Here is a 12,261-nt window from a genome sequence, read left to right on the forward strand (position 1 = left end):
ATATTTTCATGAACCTTTCTATTTTCTAATACATAAATAAAGGAATAAGTGAATAGTTGCCAGTTCTTATTCAATAATCCCAATATTCTCATAGTTACTTTATAAAATGAGAATAAAAAAGTTTTAAAATAGAGCTGAAGAATCAGTTATCTTCTATGGCAAGAAAGGAGAAGAGATTTTTATTGCTGTTACCAGCAATAAAATTTGATTTGATTTGATTTCTTCAATTTGATTTCTTCATTTAGATAAATCTCAAGAAGGGAATTCCTTTTGAAAGAAATAAAACATTGGAAACACAGTGTTCAAACTTTCAAGGTGAACTATTGCTTGACTAGAGAAGGCACAGTGGCCAAAATCTGCAAAGCTGGAGTTAGATCAATCTAAGCAGGACAGGAATCATTTGCATATTTCCAAAGTCCTCAGACTAGCTCAGACTTTCTCCTAGGAAAGAAGAGAAGCAGTATGAATGTTGGTCATAGTATACATACTGTGGAAGATATTTTCTACTGACTGCCATTTATTAAATATACGTAGTAAGCACAGTTAATTCTGTGCATTTTCACTCTAACTCTACAAAGCACGATCTACTATCCCTATATTATGGATGAGAAACTTGAGGCTCAGAGCTTAAACCATTTGCCTACAGCCTCAAAGTAAGTGAGTGATAGAGTCCAAATTTTAGTACAGGTTTATTTGATTCCAAAGCTCATGTACTTAATCACTGCCCCAACATAATAAACGGGCCAAATAAGGGTACAAGACATTAGAAGACAAGGGACCCACTGTTGGCTTCAGGGAGCAGTAAGACACTGAATTTATCTTCAGGAAGTGAGGGAATTACTTGGTCATTTGGCCTAACAAAATACTTCTCTCAAGTATTTAACACAGCCGTATTCTTTCTTAATATTTACATTTTTCATCTGGATTCAGCTATGTGACTTAAATACTTACAAACCCCATTTTGCCCATTGACCTATTCACACTTTGCAAGCAGTTTGACCTCAGAAAGTGAAATAAATAAATCGTATTTTAAGTATTCTCTGTTTTCATTCCCTTCCTTTCTCTCTCTGGTAAAATTATGGAAAGGATTTATTTTAATTACATTTCTTTGTCCATACAGCTCATATGGTGCCTTACAGTTTTTCAGTAGGGGCTGCAGAGTAAGTAAGTGCACCAGGGAACATAAACCAGGCAAAGCAACAGCACACAGAGGCAGACAAAACACCACATAGCGTGCGTGAGTTGAGCCGTTTGATGTTGTCTGGGCACAGTAGAGAGTGAAGGGAGATAGGACGGGAATGTTAAATTTTGCTGACGAATATAGAGAATAAAAGAGGGTTCTGTATTCATTGTATATTCTGCTTTTAACATTATATTATGAGTGCTCTCCATGTCATTAGTAACTCATCAAAAACATGATTTTAAATGACTGCTAGAATTTCATTGTGTGCATGCTAAAACGTATGTAATCATTTCCTTATTAAGAGATATTTAAGTCATTTCCAATCTTTTTACCCACATCTTTGATTATTTAATTAATGTATATTTTTAGGTGTGAAATGACCTGGCTAAATGATGTGGACTTTTGAAAAAACGTATTCCCAATGACCTGGCTAAATGCTGTGGACTTTTGAAAAAACATGTTTTCCAGAAATATATCTAACTGTACCACATCTTTAGCATCTGGAATTCTCCAGCTAACCTTGAAGACATTCAGTACATTCCTCTTTATAAAACATCCAATGCTGTATTTGTGCACATTCATTCATTCATTTGACAGATATTTATCAACTGTCAACCGTCAAGCACCAGTGTAGGTGCTTGGATTATATCTTTATTGACAAAACAGACAAAGATCCCTCCTTTCATGGAGTTACAATCTAAAAGGGGAGACACAATACACAAGAAACAAAATTTAAAAATATTGTATACAGGTACAAAATGTTAGGTGCTATGGGGGGTGGAGAAAACAAACATATGGTAGAGTAAGAGAGATGGAAGACAGTTTGCAATGAGATAAGGAGGTCATTTTAAAATTTATAAATGGCAGCCTGTAAGAATTTTATGAATACAAAAGAAGATAAGCAATGACTTCATTGAGTCAAGCCACAGCTACTCTAGATATCTTTACTTAATTAAATACATCCAGAAAAGGTAGGGGGTTTTTTTGCAATATAAGTATTAATTATATCCCATGTTGACCTTAAGTTTCATGATAAAATCTGATGGGTATTCAGTTGGGAATGACTGGCTATTAAATATATAAATAACTTATACTTAAAAATAAAGTAGACCTCATTAAGCTGTACATTTGAAGAGAAAATAAATTTTTCTGATAAAACACTCGTAATTAAATGTTAATTATTCTATGTTATATTCTAAATGAATGAAATGAAAATACATCTTCTCAGCTATTTAAAGTTAGCTAAAAAAATTAGAGTTTAAGTTAGATAATCTAGAAAGTTCACCAAATATACATAGAAAGTCTAGAAACTGGGCTGTTTGATCTTCCAAATAACTAATATTTATTGAGCACTAACAATGTGCTTAGAAAGCAATCTTTACAATAAACGTATCTGTAAATCCCACTAAAAGAGGACACGGAGACACAGGGAGGTTAAGCAACCTGCCCAAGGGCAAACGGCTAGCAACCTGACTCCCAACTCCTCACCACTATATACACGCTCCTCAAATCTTCTCCCTACTTAGGGTGGGAAGGGAGAAAGTTCCAGTCCCAGCAGTGATTGTGGCCAGAGAAAAGTGTGCGGGATTGCTTACAGTCCAGATTAAAATCTCTAACCGTTCTCTCCAGGAAGGAAAGAGGAGATGAACAAGGCATTTTGATTTGGTTTAAAGAAACAAAAAGTGTCAGATCTGCTCATTCAAAGTAGTGGACAAGGGGACCTCCCTGGTGGTCCGGGGTAAAGAATCCTCCTTACAATGCAGGGGACGTGGGTTCGATCCCTGGTCAGGGAACTAAGATCTCACGTGCCGCGGGGCAACTAAGCTCACGAGCCACAACTACTGAGCTTGCACGCCTCAACTAGAGAGAAGCCCGCGCACCCCAAGGCAGTGTCTGTGCGCCTCAGCGAAAGATCACGCGTACCTCAACGGAGATCCAGCATGCCGCAACTAAGACCCGACACGGCCAAAATAAAGCAAAACAAACAAAAAAAAAAAAACAAAGTAGTGGACAGTTTGAAAGTGTGGATTGGAACTGTGATGGGGGAGTCATGCTGAAGTTAGAGGTCAGTCTTTGAAGTGTGGGGTGGACAAGAGGATTCACATTTTGTACCAAGCATGAAAATAAACGAGCAAAGTCCCATAATCAGAGTGTCTGTACAAACAAGGTCAGGGAGGGTAATTTGCAAGACAGTGGAGACCCACTGACTGGTATTCTGCCGTCCTGGAGGACCAGAATTAGATATTTGGTATCTAGAGAAGCACCCTGACCTAGCACTGCCCAGCAATGCCGAGCAGCCTAAGCTCATTTCCTGAAAGACCAGGGGCTTGACAGTTATGCTACCCAAGCAATTAAGAGTAGCCAGAAATTCAGAGGCTGACAGCCCCTAAGAAAAATTACTCACCTGTCCTTTCAAACATGCTTACATTCCAAATATAACTTGGCACCTTAATTTTTAATCTGCTAGGTTCTATTCAATTGCTGTAGCCTGCTTTACTTCTAACTATAGTTAGAAGCCTTCTTATTTGACACAGTTAATCCAAAAAAAAAAAAAAAAAGAGTGGAGACTCAAACACACAAAAAAACTCTAATGTTTTACTTTGTCTTAAAACAGGTACATTTGTTCATATTCAAATTTGTTCATTATTTTATTATGGGACTGTCTTTTTTTATTTTTAATATTGGCTCTCGGTCATATAGTTTGTGTAAATCATGCCCTTTATATGTCATTGAAATGTCCCATTTAAGTTTCTTTGAAATGTGAGAGAACATAGAAAAATTTGTAAAGCAATATGAATGCAGAATCCTGTCCATATTTCCAAACTTTGCCCTTTTATGATGGTCTCACCTGTACCTGATTTGACCACAGTTTTCTTTACTGATTTACTTTTTTTCCCCAGCGAAAACCTAATTAACTTATGCAATTATTTCATAGAACAATTCTTTTTTTCTTTCCACCCTCATGTTTCATTGATTTATGTAAAGTTTCATTAAATTACTGGGCTCTAATAACAAGTACAACTGTCATTAAGAGGTTCGGATATAAATACCACTTGTTGAACATACAGCTCAGCAGATAGTGACAGACTTGCTGGACTTAGTAAGAGAGCGGACAGAGGGCTTTCAGTGTTCCACGAGCATCAGCATATTTCATAGAGGGAAAGGGAGGGCATTGGTTATTGCTGTAAAAAGAAGTGTCGGTTATTAGTGCAGAAATCAAAGACAGAAACTTGAATGTATAAAGTGATATTTGCTCAGAGGGTCCTAGCCCCAAGAGGATGGTCCCAGAAAACCTTATGAAAACACCTGAGCTTCAGTTTTCTCAGCTGTAAAATGATTAAAAAATAATAATAACAACAATATCTACTCTCTGCTCTACCTAACACAAATGATCGTGGAAGGGATTCAGTGACATAAGGTTGGTGAAGGTGATTTAATATTAAATTGCTGCACCTATGTTACTAATATTTAATTGGAACACTAAGAATTAGAGTAACCAAAACCATAATAATTTTAGACAATCTGACCCATTCTGTCTTATATGCAAATGTAATCCAAATGCAACTGAGTATCTTCTTTTTGTTTATTTAGAGCCACTTTCTATGTGATGATAGTCTTTAGCTCATAGAGCAAAATCTCTTTGATTTTAAGTGCATGGAATTTAAAAAGAAAGTAACTTAAAAATAGATTTTTTTTTTCAGGCAACTAAAATACTAGCTAGACCTGTTCCTTCTTTATACACAAATAGTCCTAATGTGGGTGTGAGAGGGATGGTCAAAGAAAAAAGATTATAAAAATATCAGTTTGCTTTGCATTGCGTTCTACTTTTGCTGTAAACCACTGATTATGAAACATTGGTTGATGTCCAGAATCTTTAGTTAGGATTCACTAATTGCTTGTTTGCACAAGAGACACATGACCTTCTAGAAACCTCTTTGTCCTCCAAATTATGAATTCTTGGAATTAATAGATAATTTTACTGCAAGAATCAGCCCATCTAGCAGAAGAATAGTGATGATTTGGGGTTGCATACTGCTAGATAGCGTGCTATTTCGAATTACCTACAATTATTATGGCTTCACAATATTATCTGTAAGAGAGCATTTTCCTTCCTTGCATTTTCCTTTTTTATATCATTGTTAGCACCACAATAAAGAAACCCTAAAAAGCTCTTCACAAAAATAATTTGAACATGAACTTGTGCTCTTAGAAACAACTACATTTGCCACTCTCCCTCACTTCATATTCAAAAGCACCCACACTTCTCTGGTCTCTTTTTCTACGTTCTCCTAAAAGGGGGAAAAAATGTATTCGGTGTGTAGAAATAAGCTATTGTATCTCAGAAAGGAGATGGGATGCTAATTAAGGGTTGTTTGAATGAACAAGTCACATTGCATTGTCTACTGGGAGCCCGCTGCCAATTTCATTTTTGGTAAAGAGTCAAGAAAAACATTCAAGAGGGCCCCGGCAAGCTTGGGAGAGAAGCGAGCAGCGCTTCCATTTATCAAGTAGGTGCACAAGCCTGGATTGTATTGTTAAGAGTCAGGGTGCAGGCTGAGAGCTCCTGCCTCGCAGCTTTTCTTACCGGTTTCAAGAGCCACCTTCCCAAAGAGGGGCCTGCTCCTCAGACGTGATCTTGGACAATGGGGCCACGTATGCCAGACTGCTGGGCCACTGAATGCCACTTTCTTTGTTCAGTACCTTTTTCAAGATTCTTTGTCACTCTTCTTGGATTCATCCAGGAGGCATGGGTTTTAAGACACAAAATAGCTCGGGTCTTGCAGCGAAATAATTGATGCTCCATTGAAAGAAACCAGGCAAATTGGTTAGTATGATTACCTTTAACGAACTGGGGGAATTTGAGACATTTGGCAACTTGTAAATGAGGAGGGAAAGAAATTGCTGTATTTTTAAAAGATTGCTTTTTTAAAAAAATTATTAAAATATAGTTGATTTACAATGCTGTGTTAGTTTCAGGTGTACAGCAAAGTGATTCAGTTATACATATATATATATACATATATATATGTATAATTCTTTTTTAGATTCTTTTCCGTTATAGGTTATTACAAGATTTTGAGTATAGTTCCCTGTGCTAAAGATTTCTTTTTTTAATGTTAATGTTATATTAGCCAGAGTAAGCCTTTAGCCTGATTGCTTGACAGTCTTGGGTGTGGGGTGGCGTGTAAATAGAGGTGAAAATGATTTACTTTGTTTGGAAAAGGACCAGAACGTAGAGGATGCAAATGTGTTTTTATTGTAGTGGATGAAAAACACTGATTCCACTAGGTGAAGTGACTTCCTTGTGGCTTTATCACATAGAGTACTTGGTACTTAGCATGATAGAGCCCCAGAGGTGTGTTTCTGATACTTTATGTGTCTTTTCCTTTAGTTCTGTAATTCTGTAATGTTTTTGCTGCTACTCTTTTAAATCTATAAGTACTTAATTTTTTTCAAGTTTGGTCACGTGCCTTTGACATAGATGTAAAGAAACAAGTGTCCTGAGGACCTCAAAGTCCCTGTTGAAGGCAAGAAGTGAAAGAATTTCTCTATAAATATGCATGTGTGTTTGAAAGAAAATCATGAATTCTATTTAAACAATATTTCTAAAATTAAATTGCTTCCCTGGGCACTGAAAATAAAATGTCAACTTTCACACTTTACATTCTTAGTCATTAAAATATGTGGCAAGAAATTAATAGCTCTTTTGCAGTTGTTTAAAAGGCAAAATAATAAATAATATGAGCTTATATGTATGCTTGAGTATCATTTTGTAGTTTTTTAAATAATGTAGCTTGGATATCATAAAAATAATATAGTATTTAATGCATGGTCTAATGCATATTTAAGTAATAATCTAATCACTTTAGATCAAAAACCCATTCCATAACTGAGTAGTTGTAAAATAACAATAATAATAATAACATCATGTTTTTAATGCCTACTGTATGCCTGGCTTTGTCTCAAGTGCTTTCCATGTATTAAATCTTGAGGAAACTGAGTCCAGAGAGATTAAGTGTCCTGTTTATGAGTTCACAGATAAATGGTAGCACCAAAATTTGGCCCCAGGCTCTCTGACTCCAAAGCTTGCACCTTAACCACCACATTATAGTTTATTGCTCGCCATATAATTATTATTACTGCTATTAAACCCTTCAAAGAGGATCCATCATAAAAATTTTTTAAATAATTTTGCTCTACATTTATTTCAATGGATCCCGTAGGCGAAAGGGTCATTGGTCCTAGAAAATATAACACCTTAGGTGTATTAATGGTCATTACATCTGCTTTACATACAAGGGAAACTGTGGCACCTAACACATTACAGATACTCTAATTAGAGACTTTTTTTTGATGAAGCAGGAAATGTGACTTGCCTCAGTCACTGTGGGAAAACATTCGTTTTAATCCTAGTCATCACAGGATAAACTCTAATATTTGGATCTTAGTTTCCTAATTCTTAATTCAGTTCTTAATTAGTCCTTAATTTCTCTATGGGGATTTGGAAAATTTCGCCTTAATTATTTTTTGGTGTGGGATTAATAGTGTTGGGCAGACATATGTAAAAATTGATATTTTATTTAAAAAGCATTGAGATATAATTTATACTACACTATACATACTGTAAAACTTACCCATTTAAAATGTATGGTCCAGTGGTTTTAGCTCATTTACAGAACTGTAAAAATTGATACTTGATTTTTTTAGATTAACTAAATAGAAAATTTTCAGATGCTTGAATAAAAACTACTCCAAGGCCAATGAAAACCATTAATATTTGCTTCTTTAATATTTGTTCTTCTTTCCCCTCCTCCAGAAATGTGTGCTTTACTGGCCAGAAAAGAGAGGCATATATGGGAAAGTCGAGGTTCTGGTTATCAATGTAAATGAATGTGATAACTACACCGTTCGAAATCTTGTCTTAAAGGTAAAACTGTGGAGCTGTAGCTATCTACAAAGTAGACAATGTTGGAGGATTACATTTCTACTTTGACATTATTTATCCTAATAAGTACTGCAGATTCAATTTAAATAAATTAAATAATGTCAAGATCAAGGAGAAATTATAATCACTCCCTTGATTATATTATAATCAAATCCCTTAAGATTTCTTTGTTATCGGCTACTATTAGTATGTGGAATTATTAAATTAATAAAAGCAGCAATTAAGGAAATTCACTAAGTGGGAGGCTCAGGTCTTCTACTCTGCATAAATATGACGTCTCTGATTTAACCTTTTGAATGCCTTTAACTAAAGGCTTGTGCTAGAGACTGTACCATGATTTCTTTTTTTAATGTCCCTTTGGTCTAAGCAGATTTAAGTAAGGCCTGGAAACTGTGAAAGGGAAAATCTGCGCTTGTGGGAGGCAAGAAAAGCCTGAAGTGTTGATGAGATCTCCCAAAACCTGGAGTCACAGTCATTTATGGGGACTTTCCCGGACCACATTATGTCATAGAAAAGTTATTTAAATTTGGGGCAGCAGATGCTGAGGAATGTTGCCATGGTATTGTTTTTACTTCTGGAGAGCAATCATCCCAAAGATTCCAGTTCTATCTAGAGCCTCATTACTGGGACAGAATCACCGCAGAGAGGAAGAGGGTAGATGCAGAGCCGCGAGGCACTTACTGAGACCTGTTCAACACAGTGTTCTCAAGTGCCTCGTCCACACCAGGCCCCCCACTGGGTTTTGACGTGATGTGCATGGACCCTCACTCAAAGCATTTCTAATCTAGTGACCCCCCCTTGTCGCTCCTTTACTACAGGAATTCCTCACTGCTGTGAAAAACTGGAATTTGGGATGAGTGTAGAATTATTAGAGACTGACTATAGAATTAAGCGTTCTTATACTCGTCAATATGTTTATAATAACGTCTCAGGAATGTTCAAAGAGCAGGAAATGCACTATATCCTGATTCTTTCTTGGCTATATCTTCATCTAACATCCATTATGTTTATTATAACAAATTACAAACATATATTTAGCATATGTATGTTTTCTATATTAAATATATCTTAAACATATGTACTAAATACATATTTATCATTTAACAGAGCAAGGCTGTCAAACTTTGGCATCAGCATAGTTGCAGTAAAGTTTTCTCAGGGTGAAAGAGTATTCTTCAAAAATCTCCTAGATTTTTTTTCCTCCTAGAAATCAGTTGCCAGCAAGATGGGAGTGATAGAAGGCATTCAGTATTGTGGTTTGGGTGACTTTTAGTTCCACAGGACAATGAAGCATCTGGTGGCTGTTCCTATTTTCAGCAAGGAAGTCACACGCAACACGTGAAGCATTACTGGTACACCTCATGGCCCGATCACAAGACTCCAGCCAGTGCCCAGCCCCTTCTACAGCTCATGCTGGATGTGGAAGAAGACAGACTTGCCTCCATGGGCCGAGGGCCTGTGATTGTCCACTGCAGGTAAGGGATGAGCTGTCCTTTCTGCCTAAGCAGCTGTCCTTTGTAAAGTCATAGAGCAGGTGGAAGTTGGGTTTTACTTCCTGGTTCTGACTTGGCTGATAAATTAAATATGTATTGAAAATGATTAACTTCCTCATACTTGTGGCTTGACCGAGATGATACTTAACAGAAATGAAGTGACATCATTAGCATATTTTCAGCGAACAGTCACACAGTGGAGAAAATATCACTTCTAATTAATAGCTCAGGGAACAGGAGAACTTATTCACTCAGTCCTCTACCTTGAAACGTAGATGGATTCAATTAGTCTCATCAGTCTCACGTATGCTAGGAATGACATATGGTTTTTTTAATTATCAACAGCCTTTTGTTGTTTCAAGATGGCCCCTGGACTTTACTAGGATTGTATCTTGATAACATTTATTATTATGTCAAATTTGGTGAAAACCAGTCAACTATTCTAAAAGTTACCTCATGAAAAACAGATGGAAATAAATTTATGAAATGGGAAGTGGGCAAGTGGTAATTCGCCAAAAGGAGAACAAAGTGCTGTTACCAGAACATGCGGTACTGGAGGCTGGGCCGACACAGTGACAGGTGTCCGCAGTGGCTCCCTTCCCTAACGTCTAGCTTAAAGGTCTTCTCCTTTAAATTATACCTCTTCCCCCTGTTTTCCCGTTAGTGTGCCCAAACTAAAGCATATATTTTAAGGTTATTTATATAACTGGCCATTTAGTCTCCATACTTTCTCCAAATAATTGGTGTTACTTTATTGACCCTCCTAAGTCTTGCAAGATAGTTTTTGATATTGTTAAGAAATAAAATATATTATTTTAGATTATAATTTTAGCCTTCTTTTGAACCTTTGTGGTTTAATTAAGGGTAAAATTTACTACATGTCTGTTTATCCAAAGTGTCATTATCTAGTTTCTAACATTAGGCCTCATCCTAAACTTAGCTTGGGGCTGAAGAAAAATACCTAACTGGCCATACTTTAGGGCTGGAAGTGTCCCCCACCCAAAATCATAAAACAGTCAGGATGTCTAAAATGAACTTACCATTTCCCCTGTGAAACCAGCTCCCCTTCTGATTGCTATTTCTAAGAATGAGACCATCTTTTTTCCAGGCACTCAACATCAAATGTTGACAGTTATCTTTGGCCCTTCTCTCAATTCCAGCCTCCATATCTAATCAGTCACCAGATTGGCTTTCCCTTCAAAGCTTCTCCAGTAATCATCACTTCCTGCCCAACCACCCAAGTTCAGGCCCTTATGACCTCACCCATGTATTTTAGAAGAAGTCGGCTAATTGCACATACACACCCCACTTCCCCATGCTCCACCCCTACTACAGCCTATTCTGTGCACTCCTCTTGGATGAGGTGCCTAAAATCCTCTTTCATCACATGGAGTCTACGCTCAACACTTCTCAAAGGCTTCCCATTCCCTAGAGCAGAAGTTCTCAACCTCGGATCTGTGGATTAGCTATGAGGGCCAGTGAACTTGAAATGACTTGAACAGATTTGAATACATGAAGTTAGGTGAATTTCCTGGGAGTGAAAACTCATTGTTTTCAACAAATTCTAAAAAAAAAAAAAAGGAAGAAAAAAGACTACCATTCTTTTACCGGATGATGTCCAAACCTTTTAGCTTTCCATTTAAGATCCTTATAGGCTCCACTGTACCTTCCCAGTCTTATTTCCCACTGTTCCTCTAATGTAACTTTCTCTTTAAGCCAAACTAGCCTACTCATTGTCACTCTATTCTGCAGCAGTTCTTTCCTTTTACCATTCTCATCCATGGAACATTCTCTCTCCTTCATGATAACCCAAATGCCTGCCATTCACAGGGTATAGTTCAAGTCCTGTCTCTTTACTGAGACAAAGTCTCCATAGACACTTCAACTAAAAGGGACTCATTCCTCCTCTGAATTCCTCTGCACCCACATTCAACAGGAAGTAAATGCCATGTAGGAGAAATAGTGCTACATGAGTGCCAAGAGGGGAATTATTCATTCAAACCATGAGGATTGAAAAAGCCTCTAAAAGTTGGAATAAAGTTGAACAGGATCTTGAAAAGAGGTCCAATATTTGTGGTTTTAAAAGGTAGTAGGGAGGGCATTTCTGACTGGAGAAATATCCATTAACACAAAAAGAAAAATTAGAAAATAGGAGTTTTTTGCAATGATTCAAATGAAAACAATGACGCAAAGGGTACAAAGTTGACAGCAAAAAGCTTGAAAGTTCGTCACAGTCATATTATGTAAGGGCCTGAATACCATGGAAGGGTGCTTAGACATTGTGCTGTGACCACTAGGAGCCATCTACAGTTTTTGAGTAGCGCGTAATATGATCCGGTCCCTGTTTTAGAAAGATGAACCTAGCAGCTGTGTATATCATGAATTAGCCCAGGAAGAGTCTTGAGCCTTGGAAACCATAATGAGATCATTGCTAATCATAAAGTAAGATTTCAAAAACGTGAGCACAGTTTATAGAAAGGAAAGCATGGATCACAACAGCTCCGCAGAGGTGGAAAATATAAGAATTGGTAACAGATTGGATGTGGGAGTTGAGAGAGGGGGAGATGTTGAAAATAGCTCCAAAATTTCTAGGCTGGAAAACTTGTGGCTGCCTGGTAATGCCATTGAGGAAAAAGATA

At 37.0% G+C, this 12,261-nt stretch overlaps 1 protein-coding gene across 1 annotated transcript in view; it reads left to right on the forward strand.

Moving 5' to 3' along the window:
• PTPRR (protein tyrosine phosphatase receptor type R) overlaps positions 1 to 12,261 on the forward strand; it is a 378,611-nt gene that overhangs the window by 349,014 nt on the left and 17,336 nt on the right. The window contains exons 23-24 of the mRNA XM_079937947.1: positions 8,001 to 8,111; positions 9,447 to 9,604. Coding sequence (XP_079794073.1) covers positions 8,001 to 8,111; positions 9,447 to 9,604 — 269 coding nt within the window. The remainder of the gene's footprint in view (positions 1 to 8,000; positions 8,112 to 9,446; positions 9,605 to 12,261) is intronic.

The sequence above is a fragment of the Stenella coeruleoalba genome, assembly GCF_951394435.1.
Source record: "Stenella coeruleoalba genome assembly, chromosome: 11".
Lineage (NCBI taxonomy): Eukaryota > Metazoa > Chordata > Mammalia > Artiodactyla > Delphinidae > Stenella > Stenella coeruleoalba.